This window comes from Aphis gossypii, chromosome X (genome assembly GCF_020184175.1).
Source record: "Aphis gossypii isolate Hap1 chromosome X, ASM2018417v2, whole genome shotgun sequence".
NCBI lineage: Eukaryota > Metazoa > Arthropoda > Insecta > Hemiptera > Aphididae > Aphis > Aphis gossypii.
The window spans coordinates 63,096,364-63,123,346 of record NC_065533.1 but is presented as its reverse complement, the minus strand read 5'-3'; the positions used below and the strand labels follow the sequence as shown (position 1 = coordinate 63,123,346).

The 26,983-nt window shown below is 28.8% G+C and overlaps 1 protein-coding gene across 4 annotated transcripts in view; it reads right to left on the bottom strand.

Moving 5' to 3' along the window:
• The window catches only part of LOC114124749 (neural-cadherin), a 137,655-nt gene extending 114,455 nt beyond the window's left edge, over nt 1-23,200 (bottom strand). For 3 of the 4 annotated variants that reach the window (XM_027988103.2, XM_027988104.2, XM_027988106.2), the window contains exons 1-2: nt 22,598-23,199; nt 4,204-5,736 (exon numbers count right to left, since the gene is read on the bottom strand). In XM_027988103.2, the coding sequence (XP_027843904.2) occupies nt 4,204-5,620 (1,417 nt within the window). In that variant the 5' untranslated portion in view covers nt 5,621-5,736; nt 22,598-23,199. Of the gene's footprint in view, nt 1-4,203; nt 5,737-22,597 lie in introns of all 4 variants that reach the window. The other variant, XM_027988105.2, reaches the window with a different exon arrangement.
• Between the last annotated feature and the right edge of the window lie 3,783 nt (nt 23,201-26,983).

Here is a 26,983-nt window from a genome sequence, read left to right as displayed (position 1 = left end):
GTATAAATAATTTTCTTTTTATTGAATCCACAATTTGTTTTATTGTCAATACCAAAGTATCAAGTGAACTAATATGTGTATTATATAAATACATACTTTATATAATTTACTCTGATAAATTGTGTATTGCTGGTTATTATTTTTAATTTAAATTAAGATTTGTTTTATATTTGTAGTGTCTAATGCCTATCTTATTAAGTATTTCTAAATTACTGTATAGTATATAACTATCTGTATAATTTTATATAAAATTACCACAAAAGTATATAATTATAAAGTTATGTGACTTTTATACTCTCCCAATGTTATTAATTGTTAAATCTTTGATAAGAACAGGACTGTGTATTATTTTTTTTCATCGGTCGTGACTAGCTTATAGTCATGAATCGGCCTCTGAGCCTTTACTGGACTTAATCCGGACTTGTCAGTCATACAATTTTCAGCTACAATACAGGGTTAGGTAAATTAAAATAAAATAGTAAATCTAGTAGACGTGATACATACCTATTACGTAGGTGTATAATACTATGACGATGTAGTAACTATGCGAATATTATGCAAATCGAAAACAGTATTTTCTTAAAAAGCGCGTAATGACAGATATTCTTTTAATATAAGTATGCGCATATTTTCTTTAGTGCATGGTTAGTTCTGCTCTCATGAGTATCTATATTTATGTACTCAGCAGTACATATATAGTATAGTTAAGTGCTTTTCTGCGGTTTACTCTATTCGCCGTTTTCTTGTACTATTGCTCTCGATAAAATAACAGTTTTATACTTTATACATTTACATTGACTATGGGAACTCGAGAGAAGAACTTTGATCCACTTGACGTAGTTAAAGAAGTTATCGATCGATACAACTGACTCCTGAAGTAAGACTTAAGAGCTTATGTACCAAAAAGGTCAGCTTTTAATTAAATAATACGCCAATTGTGTACTTTTAATATTAGTTATTATATAAGCGAGGTATAATATAATTATTAATTATCTTACAGTTGTATACAAGCTCTCCGGAGATATTATTGTTAATAAGCCTGAAAACCTGTGGTAAGTTTCACCTATATAATAATATTATAGCTGCATACGTCATCTACTATAGTCCGTTGACAAACTGATTAACTACAATATATTGAAATAAATTTTAATTTAATACTATCTCACAAATTCTTTGAAACCATGTAAATTATAATAACTATTTTACACACACGATTCTGGAAATTTCAAATTATTAAATATTATGCACAATGCCACATGGTTTTAAATGCAACGTTACCGTACCATCCGGCATCTTTTATACGTATGCTCGATAGACGCTCATTTTACGTATACAATACAGATAACCAGATGACAAAATTTTGTACGTCGTATGGATTTACAGGTACAAAATTGCTTTACTCGCTCACCCAGTCATACTTCTACTGTATTAATTCAATTCGTATTTTGTACAACAGAAAAATATAAACTATATAAATAAAAAACCGTTATGTTATTTAATTGCATAACACTCTTTTATTTTAATTTTAAATGTTTAACCCACAAAATAAAAAATGAAACCTTTTCTCTATGAACAGGTATGAATAATTAGGTATTTGTAATTAAATAATTAAATGAATATGTTTTTTTTAATCCTAAATAATTTCATATTATACTTATATGAGCTTTATATTATGATGTATCGATTTTAAATCAAATGCCCGTTAAAGCCTGTCTTTAACAGTATAATTTCAAGCATTTTTTGTATTACACATAATTAACCAACAAGTACTTTAACAGAAGCGTTCGTAGACCTTTTTTTTATGAGAAAGCTAACAAAAATCAATAACTTGTTTGTATAAAACAGTTGATATAGACGTATAAATGTATGGAATATGCACTAAAGTTATAAAATGATTATAGGGTTTTTTTTAATTTTGTCTATTATAATTTTTTTCTAGCTGCAGTGGTGCATACAATTTTTTAAGCGCTCATTTATTTAAAAATATATCATGAAAATATTTAATTATTACAATAATATACATGTATAGCATATATTATTATTATTTAATTTTATTAAAGTAATCTGTAACCTATACCAGCGCTTCTCAACCTGTGGTACGCGGAAAGTTCATCGGTGATACTGGAAGAACATTTCGCTTTATAAAATTCTATACATATAACATAAACGTATACATTCTTAATAAGCAAAAAAAGGGTAAAAGTGGTACGTACAAATGTTCAAACTGTGTAAGCGGTACGCCAATATAAAAAGGTTGAGAACCGCTGACCTTATATTCTATATTATAACTAGGATCAGGTTTAAAATATTTAAATACTTTCAAGTGAAAAAAACGGTTAATGATGAATGAGGTGTAACTTCTTTTCATTTACGCTACACCACTGTTTAAAATACTCTACTTTAATCATCAAAATAAAATCGGTAATACATTTTCTAATTTTAAACATTTTTAATACTTTGTTTAGTTTTTGACCATCATTTGTTTGAGTGTCACAAATAATGTTTTAGGTTAAAATAACTTTTTAAAATCAAACTTGAAAATAGTCTTGATTATCGGTTAAATTGTAAAACTTATTTTAATCCGTTCTTACATTTTATTTTTAACCTATCTAAACTTTTATTCTCTGAATCAATATCAGTAATTATTAAATTATATAAAAATACCTAATAATATTGTCAATCAATTTTACAGTTAATATGTACTCATAGTTCATTATAAAGGCAACAAATATAGATGACTTATCAGTACTTATATTACATTACAACTATTGAACTATGTATAACCACATAAATTGTTTGTAAATTTAATTTAACTCAGCATCACAACTTAATATAATCCCAAATATTTACCATTACAAATTTAAAATTTTGCTCACATAGTTTTAATCAAGTATTTCAATTGACTTAAATTTTCTTAAAACAGTACTTACTCGCCTTCTAATCAACAAAATTATTAGATCAAAAACCAACTTAATGTGTTGTTAAGTATGTGTTTACTTTTTTATACCTTTCAATATTTCCAGTGAATGATTTTAATTTAAAAATTTCAATTTCTGACTTAAGAGTTAAATAGTAATTTTAATATTTATCTACCCTTATATTATAGTACTATACTTAATATATTTTAAATAAATGTGTACAAATTTGAATGTTTCAATCTTATTTGAAGATACACCACCAGACCACCAAAAATCTTTTTAAATCAACCTTATCAACTACATATAATATAAACTCACCAGTCCATACATCACGAATATTTATTACAACTATTATTCTATATTATGTTATAGAATATTTAATACTTAATGTTAATTTGTTATTATTATTAATTATGTATGTAAGCTATATGCCGTGGACACAGTTTTAATAAAAAATAAAACAGATTTTTAACTTTGTATTTTACATTTTATATTATTGAGATTATATTCAATGATTTTAAATGTAGTTTAATTTCTAGTTAAAATCTGATAATTCTGTGTTACTGGTTAATATTAAATTTATCTTGAACATAACTTCCATGCAGGTATTAAACATATTCTATATTAGATAGTATATATATTATATATTTCTATAATAACTAGTATAATGTTTACTGTGAATAAATCAGTAAATATGTTATATAAAATATTTATCTTGTGGTAGAGATGTATTTGAATAAATAAATAAATAAATGTATAAATTCTTCCAAGACGTCTAAATTAATTATCTGCTTACTACGAAAGGTAAAGATATATCCGAATAATGTTAATTCCCACGTTGTTACAAAATGTAACAACTTTACGTTACAATTAATTACCTACTAAAATTTCAAATCATATATACAAAACGCACATGTACCTATTATATGTATACGGTAGTTATCCAAATTTGTATATGAATATAAACAATATTACAATAATTTTAAGTTTTTTATAAAAATCATTATTATATAAAAAAAAAAAAAAAGAAATGTTTAGAAAATAAAAGACACTGGAGGAACCGACCTCCATGTATGCTTTTGGTGGAAACGAATTTGTATGCTGCATGCAGCCGAGTATAAATATTACACACAATTATACTTTAAATTATGTTATACATTTTAAATGTTTCTCATACTTCAATGATAACTAACCATGAGACTTATTAAAAATGCCAACTCAATTCAAAAGAAAAATATCGGTTTCATATTGTAAATAATAAAACGATGAAAATAAAGACACTTACCTCCGACGCCTGCATTTGTGATGGTCACCCAAAAGTCGATAGTCTTCTCGGGGCCCAACTCCTCGTAGTCCCACTTCTTCTTTACACGGACGGCGCCATTCGGCTCGACTGTCACCCACGGATTCTCGTCCCGGATCTTGAACGTTTCCTTCTCAGTTTCCTTCTCCAGTGGAAACACGCTCCGGCCCTCCTGTTCGCCATCCGTCTCGGTAAACTCTATCCGTTTCGTAGGTCGCACGGCCCGTGTCACCCGGCGCTTGTACACGCGGTGATCGGCTCCATCGTCATAAGCACCAAAGTCCTGCATGAGCACGTCGTCATCGAGCACGACAAAGTTGTATTGTATCCAGACGGTCGCAGGCCGTTCGGCGACGCGGGACGGTTCGCGCAGATCGTGAGCGTCCACCGTCAGCTGGCACTCGAAGTACTCGCGGGACCGGAGTACGTCGTCGGACACGAGTAGCTCGCCCGTTTGCGGGACGACAACGACGGCTGCGCTGGGCGCGGACAGTCGGTAAGCAACTCTGTCACCATCGGCGTCCGAAGCAGACACACGGCCCACAGCCGAGTACCGGCCCGGGCCTACCGTCCCGTTGTCTATGCCCAACGCGAATCCATCCACGTTGATCTTGTACAGGGCCTGTTCGAACACGGGACTGTTGTCGTTTTCGTCCAACACGTCCACATGCACAGTAGCGTACGCTTTATCGATTCCGCTGCCATCGGCCGCCTGCACGATCAGGTCGTACGAAGAGCGCTGTTCCCTGTCAAGCGGCCGCTTGGTGACCAAGTGCACGCCTCGATAGTACGACTTATTGGTAATATTACCTGCGATGATGTTCTCGGCCGTCTTGAGCGCGAAAGCCCCATCATCGTTGCCGTCCACGATCGCATACCGTATGGGCAGCCCGGCCACGCCTTCGCCGAAAGCGTGCAACACCGGTACGCCTCGGACCCTCGTCCCCGCCGGCTTGTTTTCCGATACTTTTCCGTCTGGGTAAGCCGCATCACCGGCGAACCGCAACATCTCACGCTTCTCTAGCACGAACAGCTGCATGTTGTGCGTGAACGTGGCATTTGGTGACTCCTCCAGCACCACCAAGTTGACGGGCCGCTTGACCAGCAGCCCCAAGTCGGTTGTGGTCATCAACAGCCCGTCCTTGAGCACGGCGAAGAACTGTGAGAATCCGGTCTCCAGCAGCCGGAAGTACGCGTACTTGTTATCGCTGGCGAACTGCTTGATACCGTATCCCGGATAAACATCGCTGGGCAGTATCGCTATGTTGTGATGCATGTGTGGCGACAGCGTAGCGCCGCCGTCGCTACAACCGGCGCTCGGAGTTCGACAAACGGCGGCCAAGGCTACAGCGGCCATCGCGACCGTCAGCAGGGCTGACGTCCTCGACGACGACTTCATCGTGGGTCCGCTCTCCAACCTCCTCGTTTCTAACCGTCTCACTTTCTCTATCTGTTTTTCTTTATTTAAGCTTTTATGTTTAGTTCGTCGATCGGCAACCCTAATTGTAGACGCGACTACTCTGAAATACAACAAATCAATACATTAAAATCATTTTATTTCATAGTTGTTTTCTTATGCAAACCATAGATCTTAAACTAATAGAAGACTTAAACTCGATTTTATATGATATTTTGTTGTTTTGTTAAATATATATTGTTGTATGCTATATAAATGGTCATTAACATAATACTAAATAATATATATTATGTAGGATGGGCCATAGGGACTTATAAAATATTGTATAATATACAAGCTATATTCCCAACTTTGCTTGTGTTAAAATTAATTTATCTTTCAGCTTACTGTGGTTTTCCGTTTCTACTTAAGTCTAACACATAAATAATAAAAACACAATTATGAAATGATTAATTTTATGATATTCCACTTCTTAATAATTGTCGACATACTTTTTTATACATAAAAACAAAATAATTGAAGATATATTTAATGAATGATTAAAAGCTAACAAAAGTCCAATATCATAAAAACTGACATCCATCTATTTGTATAGTGTTTATAGGTGCATTAAAAAGTATACCCAAGATTAATAAATCAAATAATAAAAGTAATCATTTTAATTGTGTTCAATGTCCATGAGTATTTGATTTTAAAATTTGTATTTTTTTAATTTATTTGTATAAAAAAATGCTTATACCATATTCATAGGTATTAATTATAACTGTAGAGTAATCTATCATATACATTTAAATTAACAGAAAAATAATTGATTTTTGGAAGTCAAAACTAAATTCATGTTGTATGAGCAACCTTATACCAACTTGTAAAAATTGAAAAAATAATTTGTAAACACCCACCAAGTCTCAAAGAATTTATGATATAACTTTCATTGAAAACGTTCGAGTACTTTATGAGTCAATAGTGGACCAACATAGAAACACTTAGGTCTTCTATAAATATATAATATATATTTTGGCAACAAAGTCACTAATATTTAGGAGGGTATCAATAAGCAAACTGCACTGCGGCAAAATAATATTTTATTTCTTTATAACACCGCTGCGGCTAATATACTGTGGTATGTGGTAGAAGAGTCCAGCTGCAATCATAGAATTTAGCTGGAACATGTATATGTGTGTGACTATCGTCCACGGAGATGCGATCTACTATTTCACGGATCTAACCTCAGTGAAATATTATTGTGTAATATAAAAGTATTTCTAACCATAAATTGAGTTAAATTTTCTTTCAACCCTTTGACATTCTACATTTGTATGTATGTCTGAACAACGCCAGAATATTAATATCATAATATATGGTAGGTAATCAAATTTAAAAGGAATAACAGACATAAAATGATAAACGTATGTTATCGTATCTCATCATAAGTTATTAATACTGGTCAAATTGAACTTCAAATATAGTCATTCGCTTAAAGTGTACAAGTGTCTTAGTGCGTGCCACTAAATATGAATAATATGACATTTTTTTTCTAGTCATTTAAAACATTATGTGTTGAAACGCGAATCAAAAGGTTTAGAAGTACTATGAATATTTATTCCAAAAATCGTAACGCACATTTATAAATAGTATATAATATATGATTTATAATGTCACGTTTTTATAATAATATTATCATTTTTTTATTATACATATTTAAAAATAATTATGATTTTGCCTCATCTTTCTCCTCGCGTATATAAAGTATGTTTTACATCAGAAGTATATGTGTCTGTATAATAATATAATATAACTGTATATCTAAATATATATTACAATACTATAATATATTATATACAAAACGATAGAACGGATTTGGTTAAAATAATATATTCATTCAATATAAGCGTCCTTTATGCAGTCATAAGGTACTCGAAAAATCAAAACTCAACGTATAACATTTGTTGTTTGTACATTATAATAATATGGTTCTTGTTTGTAGACGCCGAGTGCAGCCAATAAAAAAGATAGTGGGTACCGAATAGAGATGTCGGCATGCATCTCGTTTCATGACATTAACCTGCAAGAATAAATGATAATTCCCAAACACATAATATTATTATACCCCCCATGGCGAACGCTAACATAGGACATATTATAGTACTATACAACACCGTATTATACGTTTCAATTTAAAATATTCAAATAAAACTGAGATGCACAGAATTAAGGTCCAAACGATTAATTTTCCAAAATGTGTGCATTCTGTGTTACAAGCAACGTTAAAAATATCTATATAGGTATAAATGATTGTATTTTTATATTTCACTAACTAAAATATCGACCTTGCAGTTTTTGAACACAAATAGGAAATACGCCGCTTGGCGTGTATTAAAATTAAACTCAAACAACATTCGATCAATAGATTATAATTTACAGACATTTATAGACATTTTGAAATTCGGAACATATTAAAACATAAAGGGAAACATTTGAATTTAAAGTTAATATCTGTATAAAATTCAAATAAGTACCTACTACACAAATTTATCATTTTTATTATTTTTTATTTTTGTATATAATAATTATAATGTAAAACGATTTACCGACTTAAGTATAGAATACAACAAAGCATAGAATATCATTTCACAAATCACACTAGATATATACCTATTTGATATAATACGTATATAGTATACCTCGCACATAATATTATAATATTATGTTATTTACTTATTATACTTCAAAGGCAGCATAGGTATTTAATATGCTTTCTCGTTACGAAATATCAAAATCTTTATTATATATATACCTATGTATATGTGTGAGTTTGATTGACTTTGATTTAGTTTGAAACACACGCCATAATCAATATACGCGTTTATTTTACAAATCTATTAATCATAATATACCACTGTATTATATTTTAAATCATTACGTAATACGAATATGTTAAAGTGGTATATAATAATCTCGTCATTAATCGCTGTGCTATTTTGTAATATATATATGTATACTATCTATATTATAAATCATATTATATAACTATTGTTTTGAATAAATAATAATTAAGCTCTTAAAGTTTTTATAATATTTGTGAACACCCGATATATACTACGATGATTTCGTATGGTCCAGCTTAACTCTTATACTAGTCTTATTAAAGTTCTTTGATCCTTTCAAAATAATAACTCAACGAGAATGTTCTAACTATAATAATAGGTATTGATTTTACCAATTCACTTACTACACCCTTTATGATTTCGATTACATCATTCATTAAAATATATTTTTTCAGCAATAATTTTTACAACTACTATGATAATATACTATACAATATGGAGGGTAAATGGTAAACTATATTTAATAATTTAATGTTGAACACAATTTCGAATTTCAGGTAAGTACCTACTACACACAACTGTTGTATATATACTTATAATATCTCCATCAATTGTATCTATTTATTAGATTTAATAACTCGAACATAGGTCGTTATATCAATTCACATGGTATTTTCCATTTAAAACTCAATTTTAAAAAGGCTTTTTTTAAATAGTTGTATTTTATATAAGAAGAAAAAACAATGTTTTTAAATATGATGTTAGAAAAATAAATAATTTTGTACTTTACACAGAAATAGAATAACCTGGTACTACAGGTTTTTGATTTTTTTATATCTTATATTATCTTTTATATAACACAGGGAAATTCTTATTCTACATTTAAGTATATAATCTTCCATTAAGATTCTTCGACACGCCTGCATTACATTACTTGTTAATTTATTGATTAAATTCTTAAAACGTTTCGTATACTCGAAGTCTACCTGCATGTGTAGTCTATGTAATACCAAAGGGGTGATAAATAGTAACTCCGCTAAAACTATTCGATCCATATTGTATATTATAAAATAATAATATGGTCATGAAATAATAATATAATGGTGCATAAAAATATTAAATAATTTGTTTTTTTTTTTCATATATAAAATGTTTTATGGTGTTAAATTGTATTTGAAACTTATAATTCAATGAAAAATAAAATTCAAGAATACCATGCATATAGACATATAGTTGCATAATTTTAATTTAAATTTACATTCCATTAATAAAAGCATGAATTTTATAAATTAAAACTCTATAAAGTGGTGAAGTCAAGAATTTCGAATAAGCACATCAAAAGATATATACGGCTTATTAGTAGAAACTGAAAACAAATCGAGTAGATGGATAAAATAGGATCGTATTTAATATAGATAGATGTCAATAAAACGAATTTTCAAAAAAGTGTTTCAATTGTTACTGTATTGCAATACGGATCATGGCCCAAATAAAGTTATATAAATCTAATAGGCTATTAGATATATGTAATATGTAAATATGATACAAGTAAATTTAATTTAATAATTAAATAGATTTTCGTTAACATTACACGTTATTGTAATTATTGGCTAATGTCTAGCATAATTTATGTCGAGATTAAGTATGGACAATAGATATACATTACAGATGTGGAAGCATGATGCTTAAAAGCATATAAAGAAATCGTTTAAATATTAATTAAATGATTAATATCACTTAGAAATATCCAGATAATTTTAAACAACATTTGAACACAGGTAAATTTTGAAAAATTTAAATTAAAAAATGGATGTTAAGTCAAGATTAATTAATTACCTATGGTTAACATTAGAACCTACCTTTTGTTAAATTTTATGAATAATTATTATATGGTACAAATTTCAACTCAAAATCTCGTTGCTAAAGTGAAGTTAAGTTATTTATACAATCTTAGAACTTTGAACTTTTCTATTCTACCTTACGTAATCTTATTATAATCATCGCTCTACATAAGTCGTTTTACTCAATAACCTAACACTGCGGAATAGTATTCTTAATGATTATTTCAATTTCTAATCCCTAATAGAATTATCGGCGTTTTGATAATTGATTATTTTTTTAATGAAAAAAGTAAATTAAATAGAACATATAAAATAAAGAAATTGTATCGATTTCCAAAAGCCATGAAATAGAAACAGTATAACATTTACGATAGGCTTATCTGTAGTTGTCACATATATTTATATATACAATACAGATGAAATATTGACTAAATTAGATATTACTTATCATTTTAATCATTGAATGTATTGTTTTTATTAATATTTAATTTTTAAATTTGAAAAAAAAAGTAATAAATAGTGATTTTACCAGATGACAAGTTTTAAATGAATTCACTTTATACAATATTGGTGTAATGTGTTTTAAAATTGTATGAAAGTTCAACGAAACGCAGTTACGAATTTATTATATAAAGGTAATATAGGTACATTATTGGTAACAGCTGTTGAAAAAAATTAATTTTGAACCATAGGCACAAATAGTAGGGGGCTAGGAGGCTAAGCCCCTCCTAAACTTTGTTTAGCCCGACCAAAAATACTAATGCCATACATATACACCGATGTTTTACATATTTTATGTTAATTAAGTGTCCAATATAAGCCTGAGCGTTAGCCCGCCCAAATCTCAAACACTATTTGCGCTAATGTTTTGAATTCATCAATAAGTCGCCATGTCATTTTTTTATAATATACTCTTTCAATCAAGGGCGCACCCAAACATTTTGATAATTGTATTAGGTATATTGACTTAAAATTATTTTATAAAAAAATTATCAACTATCGAAATTGAAACTTAAGGTATATCATAATATTATATATTTATACCTGTCATGCTGGGTCCCGGAGAAAAAAAAAAATTTTAAGTGCGCCCCTGCGCTTGATCTGCGAAAGTAATGTACCTACCTATTTACGTAATTCATATGAAACCACTAAGTTCGACATAATCAAACCTTTCAACTTGCTATTATAGTAATAATGTTTTAGCACAGGTATATGACTTGGAATAAGGGACATAAGGATAACTTAAATAAATTTTAGCATATCATTAATTTTTTTCAGCTTAAGAAATTATTAGGACAGTATTTACTTAAATTTTTTTTTATAAAAATAATATTTACAAAATGTTCATAACTATTGATGTATTGGTACAGCGATACATGATAATTATAATATAATAATTCAGTTAATAGCTCAAGTATAATATAGCAACTGATAAGTAACTACAAGTTGTGTACATTGATCTACAATACTTCGTGAGTAAGTAATCATGAACGCTAAACGATGAGAAGACAAAGAAAATATTTTTCCTAAAAATAAATAGAAACCTATCTATAACTAAAAAATACTTTACTTTGAGGAATTTATCAAATGAAAATTAATAAACAAATATTTACAGTGATTGTGGATTCAATGGAAAGTTTAAGTATCTTCAGCGACAAACTCCTCCCTTCACACACCAGTACACCACTCACCACTTAACCTATACCTAGTATTTACCCTATAACATTTATTGTTTTTGTGTCATCAGAGTACTTGTATCTTCTATGTCTTTTCTAAGTCAAGCACTATAAGCTGAGATTTGATTGAATTTTAGGGTTGGGCTTAAATCTAATCGGAAAATAAGCATTTATTTTATATTTAGAAAAATGTTCAATAATTTGGTTTGGGCTTTCGATCTATTTATGAGGCTTATCCCCTCTAAGCATCCCTGAACACCGCCTATGTCAAGCACTTTATTTAAGTCTATACAATATTTATTTACAATTACAACGTTTATAAAGATAATAAAAGTATAGAAACGCGCGTATACCTTATATCTATGTAAAGTAGAAAACCCAGCGATTTAAATCCTATATTTATGATGAAAACACTACGAGAGTACAATAGATATATTTCAATACGCCTATAGTTAAATAACAGTGAAAACCACTTTTCAGTATAATACAGATATAAAATAAATATCATATATATTCAGATGATTCGGAATTTCGGTTCAGTACGTTCACGTCCTCTTCACGTAGTGGACGGGGTTTGGTAAAATTATAACCTGCAGATCCGCATGGAACGTGACAGCGCCGCGTGACTGACCTCACGGTTAGATATAATGTAGAGTATAGTTACCTATATTATATTATATTGTACCTGTACACAGTACACCACGCAGCGATATCGCCACTACTGCCATTCCATTTTTACCAGTTTATCTCAACAAGAATCTGACAATATTATTATGTATAGTTTGTTATTATGACTGACCATCATACAATACATAGGTACCTAAGCACGACATTAGTAGGCACACTAAACGTGCGATGATTGATTCGGATATCATACAACACAGAGTGATTCATCAACCAGACTCACTAATTCTAATTTTTATTTTAAAAATAATATATATTTTTATTATAAATAATAATAATATCATATTAAACAATTGTAGTAATTTATACTAATAAATTTATATTTTATAATAAAATTGTTGGATTATAGTATGTACTAAATTAAATATTATGTTTATTATATACTTTATAACACCTTTTTTTAAGGATTATTATCTTTTAATTTTAACATTTTAATAACTCAAAAATTATACGTTCACATTTCAATTAAGGCACATTGAAGTTTTCAAAGAAATTATCTATACTAATTCATTTACAGTAAAAATAAAAAAATGGTTGGTTCTAATTTTAAAAACATATTTTTGTACGCCACAAGACACTTCTGGTATGGATGTGAACAATTTAAGTATTTAAAAGTATGGCCTTCAAGTAAACTTGAAAATTCAAAGTATTAGAATTCGAATAAATGCATTTTTTAATTGAAAAGAGAGGGGGTAAACATATTTGACGGATCATCATATATGTAATATTATACATAATACACGATAATTATTGTGCGTAGATTTATATGCATATATTGTGACCTTCATCCGTGTTTGGTTTTCGGGAGGACATTTATCACGAAGTTTCGGCGAGTTATAATACGAAAGTAAATGTGTATAGTCTACGTCGGATAGGTAGGTACATTACGACGTTATTGGATTAAGAATACTTGTGGCTTATGACGTTGTTGAATTCGTCGTTTACTCTTATAAGTCATTGCATTGGCCACCCACACACAGGCACTGTAACATTCACCTACGAAAATTACGAGATTGTTACAAGATGAATTATTACGTTTCTTTCAATAACGAATAATGACTGTTGGCGCACGTATTGTGTTGTTTGAACAATACAATATCATATCTGCCCATAGGAACTGCCGCAGAAGTGCGGCTGATGTACGTAAAATTAATACGATTGATTATAAAAATTTAAAGAACGTACCGCATAATCTACGATATGTGATGGCGCTGTAGGCATATTTTGTGACTTTAAACGAACGTATTATTTCAATAGGATATTTTATAGTGTTTATTACACGTGAATATTTCAAACGATTTACTATATAATATGCAATCATCGTAATTTAATTAATAGACAGTAAAACTCGAAATAGGAAATTTAAACTACACAACGCGTTACGTGCGTTTCATAAGTTTGATAATACTACTGCAGCAATAAGTTATATTTATACACATTGTTTATCAAGAAAATTATATAGCTTTAAACACGAGACGTAGATTCGAAGTTTAGGTAAGACGTGTTTTGATTGGGAAAAAGTGAACTTCCAAAAGTAAAACCACTTATCTATAGTACCTATATACAGGGATGAGTTGTGATGCTTATAATATAATAATATCCGTTTAATTCTCGTGCTCAACTCGAAACTTAAAAGTCACAGCAATGGGTATCGCGGTATAAAAGCGATATACCCGATCAAGTTTAAAGCTAATAAGGAGAATAGTTTGCAATTTATGCGCTACCTATCTATATAAACTATACCGGCTATATAAAATTAATTATAATTTATAACTGTCAACATTAATAATATATTATATCGTAGCATCCATGCGGTGAAGTATTATAAATAAACTATAATTGATTACATTAAAAATAATAGGTCAACAAAGATATCAAAAAACGAATTGGTGTGCTGGGGTATATCATATTTTAATGTAGGTAATAATTAATAATAATATATATAGGTCATAAGCTCAAGGAGTCATAACCACAAGTGATTATTGTAGGCATACGCAAATTTATATAAAAAATAGTTAAATTAAAATGTTGATAGTTGGTTTTCATCAGTGCCCTAAAAACTACTATACATTAATATAACATGCATCATGCGTTCAAAATTAACTATAAATATGCTCCTAAATATCGAAAACTTTCAAAATTGTGAATTTATCATTGTTTTATAAATAAAATTACAAAATTAATTTTAACATTTTTTTTTTTCATAATAACAATAATCAATACACCTCAACTTTGTCAGAATTACGTTCGTAATTATTCTCTTCTGTGCAATAAATATGATACGTATTTAAAGTTTGTTGTGTGCTAAAAGATAAGAATAAAAAACATTACAACACAGAATTTTTTTTTTTTTTTGTTATGAACCATTAACGTTTATAAAACCATAATGATTAAAGGATAAAATTAATTTTAAAAACAATTTTAAATAACTCATAAGATTATTTATTAAACATAATGGCCGAGTTCAGATATATATATATATAACCTAACCTAACCTATATATATATATTGATAGTAATTTGTAAATTCGTGTTAAATAGTACCTATACACATACACTCAATACATCAACTCTGTGCTGATTTTGAATATGACTAGGTGAAAATGTGGTCATTGTTTTAAAGCTTTTAAAACTAATATTTATAATGTTTTCACGCAATATAACTATAAAAAAAATAAAAGAAACGCACGTCTTGCGTGATTCAGTTCATTAAGCTACCTATCGACTGGCTATTTAAATATTTCAAACGTCTTCACCAAAGGGTATTTTTATTCCGTTTTTACAACATTATTTTTATGGTTGAAAAAATAGATGTTATAAAACATAGTTTTCGCTTTTTAAATTATATAATGTACAATAATACAGTATTTAATTAAACCAGAAATTGTAATAATAAAACGCCCAAACTAATATTAATAAATAGAAATAATCAATACACATTTTAATTAAATATCAATTTTATAAATTCAATTCGTTCACTACCTATCTATAGATAATTGGCTTAAATTCGTGACATTAATTTATTTATTTTCTATATTAATATTTATTAGTATAGAATGGAACCAATAATAAGATTATAAATTAATTGAAATTAGAGAAATACCTAAGTATAAAACTTCGATAGTACCCACTGAGTAAAATTAAATGTTTTTCTTCTAACGGTTCAAAAAATTGGTAATATTTTTCAATAAAAGAATCTATTAATAATAACGAAACAAATATAGATTATTTTCAAACAAATGATCATTCCGTGAACATAAAAATTGTTGATAATTGATACATAATATACCTATTATTATGTTAAATAGGTAGGTATATAATAATTAACACAAATATTGACCGATGCTGTACATTAAAAATCTAAAATTGTTATATAAAAATCGATATATTAGGTCATTATACTATAAAAAAATTAAATATTTTCTAAAATATGATCATAATATAATAATATAAAACGTAAAAAACATTACATAATATTATATTGCAATTATTATTAGTTGTGAACGCTGAAGTGCTCATATTTAATTAAAGGTTTTAACAAATATATAATTGCAATCAATGAAACACACGATTTTCGTTTAAAACGCTCTGAATATAATATTGGTTAACAATTCCTTTAGAAGCGAAAGCTTTAGTAATTTATTTCAAAGATACTTTGATTTAACACATTTTAATTAAAATCAAACACCTGTAAATTTAATTATTATAATATAGTAAAACATGTCATAAACCAATATTCATGTTCGTGTAACATATCTAAAACGGTTCTATAGATTAATATTATTACCTATGTATAAAATTAAAATAATGAAATATTTTTAATATAGTTAAAGAAATATATATATAGGAGTACAGAGCTACATATGTTTTCTTCGTTAGTAAAATATCGATAAACTGTATTGATGCACGTGCATCGAGTACATCAGAAGTTACAGGATGTATGAAACTTCAATAAAATTAATTATAATAAACACTAAACCTCTGAAACCGATGGTTGGTTCAAATCTAGAGGGATACAAACGTCTGGGGAATGTTGGTAGTTTTTATAGTTCGGATCACTAAATCAACACACGAGTCATGTCTTGAAACCATATGTCCTCGCATATGCGTATTTTTATCGGTTATATAACATGCTAGCTGTAGTCCACGTATTGTTACATTTACATCTACTCAAAAGTGGATAATGGATATGCTTTAAGAAATTTTAAAAATAAAATAAAAGTTCTTTAAACTATATTATTATATATTATGGTATAAATAAAATACATGTATTGAATATTGTATACCATAATATATTAAATTTTTTAATATACAACATAATTAAATTAATTCACATTCCAGAAATCATTGAATATGATACATTTTTAATAGATATTATAACAATTTTTAAAACTATACTTTATAATACCGAAGGACTAAAATAATAATGATGGTACGTGTTAATGTCATATAATCGGCATTTTTATGATATTAATGAAAATCAAACAGCGTATTATTCCTTATAACCGTAATATGGTATTAATATTTAATACCAACATAATAATATATTAATATAAAGCTGGTAAAAACTAGGGTTATGAATATTTTTTGAGATTCCCACTAATTGTATTGCATGCATTTTTTATTTACAAGTTAAAACTAAGCATAAAGTAAACAATATCATTTCGACTTCTAAGCAACTGAATCATCAACATACAAAACAAACTAAAAAATACAATTTAAAAACCAATATTATAGCAGTAGAGTGAATATATAACACTGAACTATAGAGTATATAGTTCAATGATTCATAATGATTGCAGGCTAACACATGTAAAATCTAGCAATCAAAATGTAATCCATTAAAATATTTGGTATATATAAAAACCATTAATTTTTTAAAGATTTAAAATACAAAATATTTGGTATTAATAATAAATAAAAATATAAGTACCTACGTAAATAAATATTAGTATATATTTCATATTATGCATGATAATTTTATCAAGCAATAATTCAAACTACGCGAGAGAATCTACAAGCAACTATATTATTGATTTATTAGATGTACCTAATTTATTATAAATAAAACATAGGACAATACAATTTTAAATTAAAAAATATGCATTTATTTACTAAATTAAACTAACATCTTTTAAGAAACTATATTTTGAAGAAGTATTTTTAAGAGGTCAGCCACTTATAAAGACGGAATAGTTTTATAAGTTTTTCGTATGAACTTTAAAATGCTATTATTCTAATAAAAACACAAAAGATAAGCGACCCTTATAAAATAGCATTATAAACATGAGTTATTTGCATGCTAAACAATAAAAAGTAATTTCAATAAAAAAAAAATAGTGTTTCTATGTAATTATTATAGTTTCAAATATATATTATTTCAAACTTAGAATTATTACTTTTACAAACTTAAGTTAAACTGAATTCAAAAACTTGAATACTATATTAAATATGCATACTTATTGTTTGTATGTTTCTTACATGGATAGTAGACATTACGTTATTATACCAGACTCTAAACAACCTAAACAACAATTTCGTACCTTGCATTACATTTTATTCGCTCTTTAAACTAACTAATTTCCACACATACAATTATAATAATGATAACAACGAGATAATCCCATAAATGTTGCCAATAACTATAAAATGATTATTTAGTACAATAAGGATATCTTGAGATAAATTGTTGTTTTATAAGAAGAGTAAGGAAGAGAATATGCCTTTCTTGTTTTAACACATGATTTTTAGCTACACCTTATTTTTAAATTACTATCGTAGAACAAAATATTTGTTAGCTTGAACTTTGCCTGCTGCACCCTTCACAGAAAATTAAAATGGCACCATAGCCGAAAGACCCGAAACCTTTCAAAAACGTGGTGGTTATAATATAATAACTAATAAGTATTCAAAACCAACAATTTGAACTTCAAAAAATAAATAAATATTACAATACAACAACTATATTATTTACCAACTTATAAGTTCGATATATAAATTATAAAATAAACTGTACTAACGAGAAATTTTCTCTATATTAAAACACAAACGGCTGTAACTTTAACCAGCCCATAGACATCAAGCAATAATTTACATACAATTTATCCATAATAACACATAACTAGAAGACAGTCACAGAAAAAAGTAAATAAATAAATACAAGCTGATAGACGCCACGTAGCTACTAGTACTACAAGTTTAAACAGGACTTGTAAACAATACAAACAAGTATATCTTAGATATATTTATTTTATAGGACCACAAGTAATAAACAGGTAACAACAAAATCGAAAGGCAATAGGTGTTAAAACGCAATGAATGAAATACAATGTTTATAATAATAAGAACGTGAAACACACTATGAACGTCGTGATTCGCAGTTGACGAGTTATGTATGAACAAAATGATTAGTGCATGAATTATGTTTAGAAGAAAAGTAATTTTTTTAAAATAGTTTCATTTACATTTTTGACTAATACTTCTGTAAAAATTGGAAAAAAAAATATATTCACATGGTCAAAAAGCTTAAATTTAACACACACATTGACAGCGTAACGCAGTATACTTGTATTAGCAATTTTAACTCAAACAGTAAATTTACGACAAATTGTAGTGTCGCCTTCGATGAAAAACAAGGAAAAAACAATTAACCATACGTAATCATTGTTTGTTCTTAATACTAGTATAAGTTTCATTTAAGTGTGACTGTGAAAATGTACAAGATGCTACAATGAAATTATATCGAGGTGTTCTCTACGAATGCGCTTTCGTCTCTTCGTTTGTCAAAAAGAAAATAATATTTTCTGTGGCTTTTAGATACTACTAAAACCAATGAAGTACAATGATATAATGTGTGAGATAAAAATCTAAAGAGAAGTATATATTCCCAGAAAGTAAGTCTCTCTATTAGATACAGGCAATCTGATGCAGAGCGACTTGTTTCAACTTTTAATTCGTTCAACTGCAGCATTATTCGATTGGTTTTCGAGTAGCATAAGTGTGCAGATGATTTATTTTCCATGAGAACATAAAATATAATACTCAACCATTTTACAATATTATATAACTTATCAAATATTCTTTTCGATCATTTCATATTAATAAAAATATAACTTTTATACATCATTTAGGTATAAAGAATGTAGTAAAACACTACAATGCCAGAATACAATTAAATGATAATATTATGAAACAAAATAGTTAGGCACCTATACCTACTTATCTATATCAGTTACATTTTATAGGTAGTTATTATTATATATAAATAAATAAATAGGTACCTAGTGCAGCCATTATGTGATATAGACAAGATAATAATAATATTAAATATTGATATAAATGTTCATGATGGTTCCGGACATATAGAATTTTAAAGTATGAGATAAACACTTATAAGCGGGGATTGCTGATTTAAAATTAAAATATGCAGTAGGTACCTGAAATAATTAAAATGATGAATGATTGATTGCCAAGTGGCATACATCTATATGACACTATCTAATTTACTTATTTGCATGAAGAAAATATTATTATTTGGTCCCAAGATATTATAAACATATCGAATTTGTGATGACTGATTAATAGCAACAAGTTAACTGCGACTATACCGATGTATAATTATAGGAAAATATATAGGTAGTACAGAATATAATACCAGAACGCCCGAGAACGAGTTTAGAATTACAATATTCGTAACTGAAAAAAATATATTTTCATAAAGTGGCAACGACTGTGTGTAACATTTATAAGCTATAAAAGATGTTTTTAATTTGAAAAATGTCGGGGTTATTTACGCTTGTAAAAATCAAAACATAGAAGGATGGCCCAAAATTTACTGAGTAAAACATTATATCATTTTATATGATAAATTAATCGATCATTTTGGCGAATTTATCTTTAATTTTGTTTCTTATTATACGAGTATAAACCTAAAATCTTTAACGTTGATTGTAACAAAAAGTACGGATGTAAAATAAAAAGTAATTATAAACTATAAACTTAAGCTCAAAGCTAAGTAAAATTATACGTTAAACTTTACACGATAAATAATAATCTATCAACATTTATAATTTGTAAAATGATTGAAGTGTCATGAAAACATACTAGATAAAATATTGCATCTTAGTTTTATTTTTGTATAACTATATTATTCTTAGTATAAACGAATAACTATTTTTGAATTAAGTATTTCGATATTTTCAAAAAAAAATTCAGTTATAAAAAAGAAATATATAAGTAGGTACTCATTTGAAAAAAAAAATATAAATCGCTACATGGCACTCCTTTAGTTGAACAAAACATTTTAGAATTAAAAATATGATGTTTTTGTATTTTTTTGTACATTTACAATTTCCAAAAATCAGAATTTAAATAAATTCATTATTTAATGAAAAAGTGTGTCAAAATATTTTTGGTAAATATCTATGTATACATTTAGATCGCTAATAACGAAGTTCGCACTATATAATGAATTAAACTGTCGTTCCCTTGACAGTCTCGTAATTTAATGAAAAATCAAAAGAATTCTGATACTCTCGATGTTACAAAGTTCTTTAGTGGTCAAAAGCTCTCGTGATGAACACATTTTTACAATTATGTAGTTTGGTATTATGATTTTTTTCTGATGATCATCAAGCGATAGTGTGCTGGAATATACATTATCACATTATCGTATACAGGTCGGCAATTTTTGCTTTGGAGCAATTGGTTTTAAGATCTTAACATGACAAATAACTATGTAACGAACTTTTTTTCCAGTCCCTTGAAATTCGTTTTATTGTGAGTCTACTGTATAACAATAATGAGAATAACGCTTATAACACTAGCCGGTAGTGTAACGTAAATAATATAGGTAGTTTATTATGACTTCAGTATATTACATCATAACAGTAATATTGATACATATTCTACTACGTACGAATATCATAATAATTTGTTATTACTATTACGTTTAATCGGCACAGATATAATATTCAGGCAACATGTGCAGTTTTTACTAGTACACGACTTTTCTTCATACAATCGTACTTAACATCGGACGTGATATAACATATATAAATCGAAACACTGGTACATTTCCAATATACTATATATATATCTATATCTATCGCGCATTTGATGGTTTAATATAGGGTATGCTATCCATCAAAATACGAAAATCTTAGGTATCTATTAAATATGTATTCTATTAAGTCTACTCTTAAAACTGAATTAATAAATTAGATTATACGAATACATACGTTGAGTACATTTTACGACAACAATTAGTCTGCATTTTTAATTCGTTAGGATCTACAAATAATTACATAATTAATTGATCCGCAATGACTGACGTCGAAACTCAAACGACAGAAACACTCTAGAGACACGTTAAAACTATACTAAATAGGTACTATATTACTATAATATAACATTAAAAACAAGTAACAACGCGTAACTAACTAGGTATACACCATAATATCAATATTAGAATTTCATCTCCGGAAAGAATGATTTGACCATTTACAAAAAATGTATTCGAAATGTTCCTCAGAAGTAATAAGAAATACATAATGTATAACCTAGGTAAATCCAACATACATAAAATAAACTGGAAAGGTAGATACAACTATTATAATAACTGCATTATTATGGTGGCAATAAATGATTTTCAAATAGGTATTACTGTTGCAGGTATATGACATATTGTTATATTAAATCGCCATAACATTGCAGTGATGATATAGATTAACAGTTTTTACCAAATTATTTTTACTAAATTATATCAAACAATTATAAAGGTAAAGTAATATTATGTATATTATATTATATTGATACTTGTATAGAGTTATTATTCCTATAATCCTATCGTACCTATACCTATATTGTAGTCGTATTTATCATCTGTACGCACATAAATATTTTATAGACCGTTTTATAGTCGCGAAACTCTCACCTGCAGTAACGTCTTGGTCGTCTCGAGTTTTTCGCCTACATCTTGATCGGAGGCCACTAGATATGTATACGAATATTATATAATATATTATGCGGAATGTGCAGTACGCGGTGCTCCTTTCTGCAGCAGTGCGCTTATTGGATGGACATCGCGTCTCTCGGAAGACGACGGTCAACGGCGACGTCGACGATGGTGCATCTCCGGGCAACGGGCGATCCACATGGTCTGGTGCTGTGTCGGTGGTGGCGTTGGTAGTGGTGCGCTTCAGAAAGCGCCGCCCCACGCCGAGGGCGTAAAACGGGCAAGATCGACCGGGGGTGAACTCGCGCGCGCGCGTTTCTTTCCGCCGATGTCTTACGCTGGTATATTCGCTTGGCGTCTGCACGATGGTTCGTCCGGACAGGCTTGCGCTCGTGTGTATATATATATGGGTGTGCTTCGTCAAAAATCTCTGGATGGCACGATAGAGCCGTGCGAACGCGGAGACTGCGTACTTTGGAAGAACGGCGAACACACAGCGTACGTGCACACACACACACGGCACACGCAAGACTATCAAGCGGCGGCGACGAATTCGTAGTCCGTAGTCAGAGTACCCACAGTACGCGCGATGCCCCAAAACGTCGATAGCCGCGCGCGCCGACTCTTCATCGCCACGGAACGACGACGCCGACCGAATGCCCACGAATGTCACGCGCACGCGCATGCGGCAAATCGTCGTACCGGTGCGTGCGCGGGGGTGGCGGTGGCGCGGTGGCGCGGAACGAGCGAGAGATCACCGCGGCGGTTGTTATTGTTGTTGTTTGTGTGTATGTGTGTGTGTGTGTTGTGTGTGTGTGTGTGTGGTGTGTGTGTGTGTGTGTGTGTGTGTGTGTGTGTAAAGTGTCGTTGCCGCCACCGCCGCCCCGTGCGCGCGCGGTCTAAACCATGAACCAGACCACGGAGATGACCCGGCGCGTCATCCACACCGGTGTGGTGGACGCGCACAAACACAGTGCGATGGTTGGCCATCACATCTACACCGGAACACTGCACCTCCACGGAGTCGGTACGAGCGCGTAACCTGCCCGATGGCAACGGCGCCGCGGAGCGACCAGCTTACACAAGTACAGCGGTATTATTATTACAATTCTGACGCTTTCGATTTTTTTATCTCCATCGGTATTGTTCCCTTTTTTCTTTCCAATACCCTATCACCATTTGTGAAGGGATCGTAAGGTATGGACATTTTATTTTGTCTAATAAAGGTACCTAGCCCAACAGGCCTTGGCTATTGGTAAAAATACAAAAAAACGGCTCACGTTGAGACAAAAATTGTTGTTTAAATGTATGAAATTAAAGATAGAAGAATGATAAAACATCTTTATTTGTACTAAACGAATTTATAAATATAATATATTGATTTATTAAGTATTAATAAAAATATTCTGCATTTATAATAGCTTATTAAATAATTATTAACAGCTATTTAATCAATTCAAAAGTAGTTCAGTTTTAAAAAATAAAAATCAAGTGTCTCATTGCAGATCACTTGTTGTCCACAATGAGATTTATATTATATTATTCTTCATAATATTATAATATAATAATAAGTATTTTAACTTTTTAAACTTGTTTTATTAATTTATACAATGAAATATGAATTTATACACATAATATAAACAATTCATAGTAATAAAAAACAAAAATATATAGTTCTTAATATTTAAAGAAACATAATTTTCTTTTATTAATTAATAAAACACGGTTGTACCTATACTAATAATAATAACTAAACATTATGCTAATTGCTAAGTAGGTATAGCAAAATATTCAATCTTACTTTGACTCTACCTGACTTAAAAAGGAAATAAACTTTTGGCGGATTTTATTGAATAAACATCATAACTATTACCTCTAAAAGTAATTTGGAAAGTTCTATCTTCTTTTAAGAGTTGAGAAAATATGCATAATACCTACGTTTAATTATCAACATATCCCATCCACTAATGGGCAAATAAAACAGTCTTACAGAAAAATATTTTTTGATAACCATTTTTTCAAAAACTTTATATTTGGTTTCTCATTCAAAACTAAAGCAACACAATACTCAATAATTCATTATTGAGGGCTTATTATTTATTTATTTCGTTTTTATACTTGTTAAAAATATAATAAATTTGTATCGACTATATCAGTTATGTAAAATTGTAAACCATTATAAGAATTAGTCTATTTGTTAAACTTTAATAGCCAATAATAGATTTTTCAAAGTGGAAAATATAAAAATAAATGTAACTCAAGAAAAAAACATTTTTTCAACATTTAATTTTACTTTGTACTCATATTGTATCTGTTGACCATAATATAATTGGACGATCATAAATGTATAAACCCCAAAGATTACAATTTTTAAATAACAAAAATGTAGCTTTAGCATACGGAAAAATAATTTTAGATGAGACAGAATTAGCCCCTCAATTTCAAAAGCTTAGAAACGCCTTTTTTATGAAGTTATTTATAGAAAGACTGCAATTATTATTTCAGAAAACATAAACGTTTTTAAAAATGAAAATAAAATATTACTGTATTATATATTTTATTCTAAAAAAAAATATTTTTTACTTTTACTTATCGTTATTTTTATTTAAATTTTTATTTTTTTTAATGACAACATAAGTTTTCAATTTCATGTTCTGTATCTAGCAATTTATTATTTGGAGTATTCCGATCTATAAAAATCAAATTTCCAATGAATTGTTTATTAGTTACAAATACCTATTCAAAGTTTAAATGGTAGAGTAATAGATGAACATTTTTTAATGTACTCCTGCACTACTAAAAAACAAATCAATTTAAAAAAAATGATAATGATTATCGATAATTAATATTAAAAATATATTTTTTGAACAATTGCTTTTTAACACCTTAAAATTATAAAAAGAAAAATCAATTTTTTTCAAAAACGTTAATAATTTTTGAAATAATGAAGAGTGTGTTACGATAAAAGGATCACCTGATGTATAAATCCATAGCTATATAAACGACCAATGGATAGTTAAGCTTAAGTTTATAACGTATAAAATATATAATAATATAACATATGGGTATACATATTTAACAAATTATTACACGCACATAGCTGGTATATGACATTTGTGTACCTACACAAGTATAGGTATATTATATGACATTGTGAATTATGACAGCAACTATCATATATTCATATCACTCTAACAGTGATAATCAGTGCTTTTAACTTATAAACTACCATCCTAATACTCTCTATATTATAGTCTATAAAGTCTATAATATCAAATATAAACTGTCACGATTGAGACCATTACGTTTTAATATTTTACTAGCATCGTGCGAGGACTTCGAGTATAAGTAAAGTGCGTATTATTATTATATTTGTGTTATAAACATATTTATTAAATACTTACCTATATTATAATATTATATAGACTGCAGCCTTTATATACTAATATAATTATAATGTTCAAGTTTAAAATAAGTTTTTAATAAAATAATCCTATGTTTCTTTTTTTTTTTTTGTATGAATAACAACAAAAATATAGTTATCTATTGTATTTTTAAGTTTTTTGTAAAAACCATTATTTCATATAAAAATTCTTTTTTTTTATGCTCTGCGGCGTATCTGATCCTTACACCTCCTTCTTAATGTATACAAAACATGTAGGTAAACTTAATATATATTATTAGTATTATAACAATAGTTGAAAAATTATAATTATATTTGAACAATGTAAATTTGCAGTGTTACGATTATTCATACTGCTATGGTACGGCTTATATTTTTATGCGTCTAGTAAATATGCAGATTAAATTAAATTTTAAAACCTTGCATTAAATAAAAAGATTTCATAAATAATGTAGGTATGGTAAGTAACGATGATAATAATGTTTTATCTCATTCAGACAGAAGATGAGGAAGTTCAAGTAGAAAGTATAGTGATGAGATTTCTGCAGTTACATTTAAAACTCCTGTTCAAAACGTTGAAACATCGTTTTAATTCATCTATACCAAATCAACCACAACAACATTTTTTTAAAAAAGCAACCTTTTGAAACCACCTGAGACTATGTTAACTACTCTTATGAAGTATATCATTGAACAAAAAATGCCGAACCATCACACAAAAAAATCGTTTTTGATTCTATATAGACCAATTTTTTCTTGTCGATTTGCTTGACAATCAAACAGTTCCCGTCGTATTTATACAACTTCTTAAAAAAACCTGCAAAGTTTATCAAATTATATCTGAATTAGACAACTTGAATAAAATATACCACAATCACAAACAACTATTTCTTATCAAAACTCATTAGTCATGTTGAATACAACAATACAGTCAACAGTCACAAGTATACAACACAAAACGA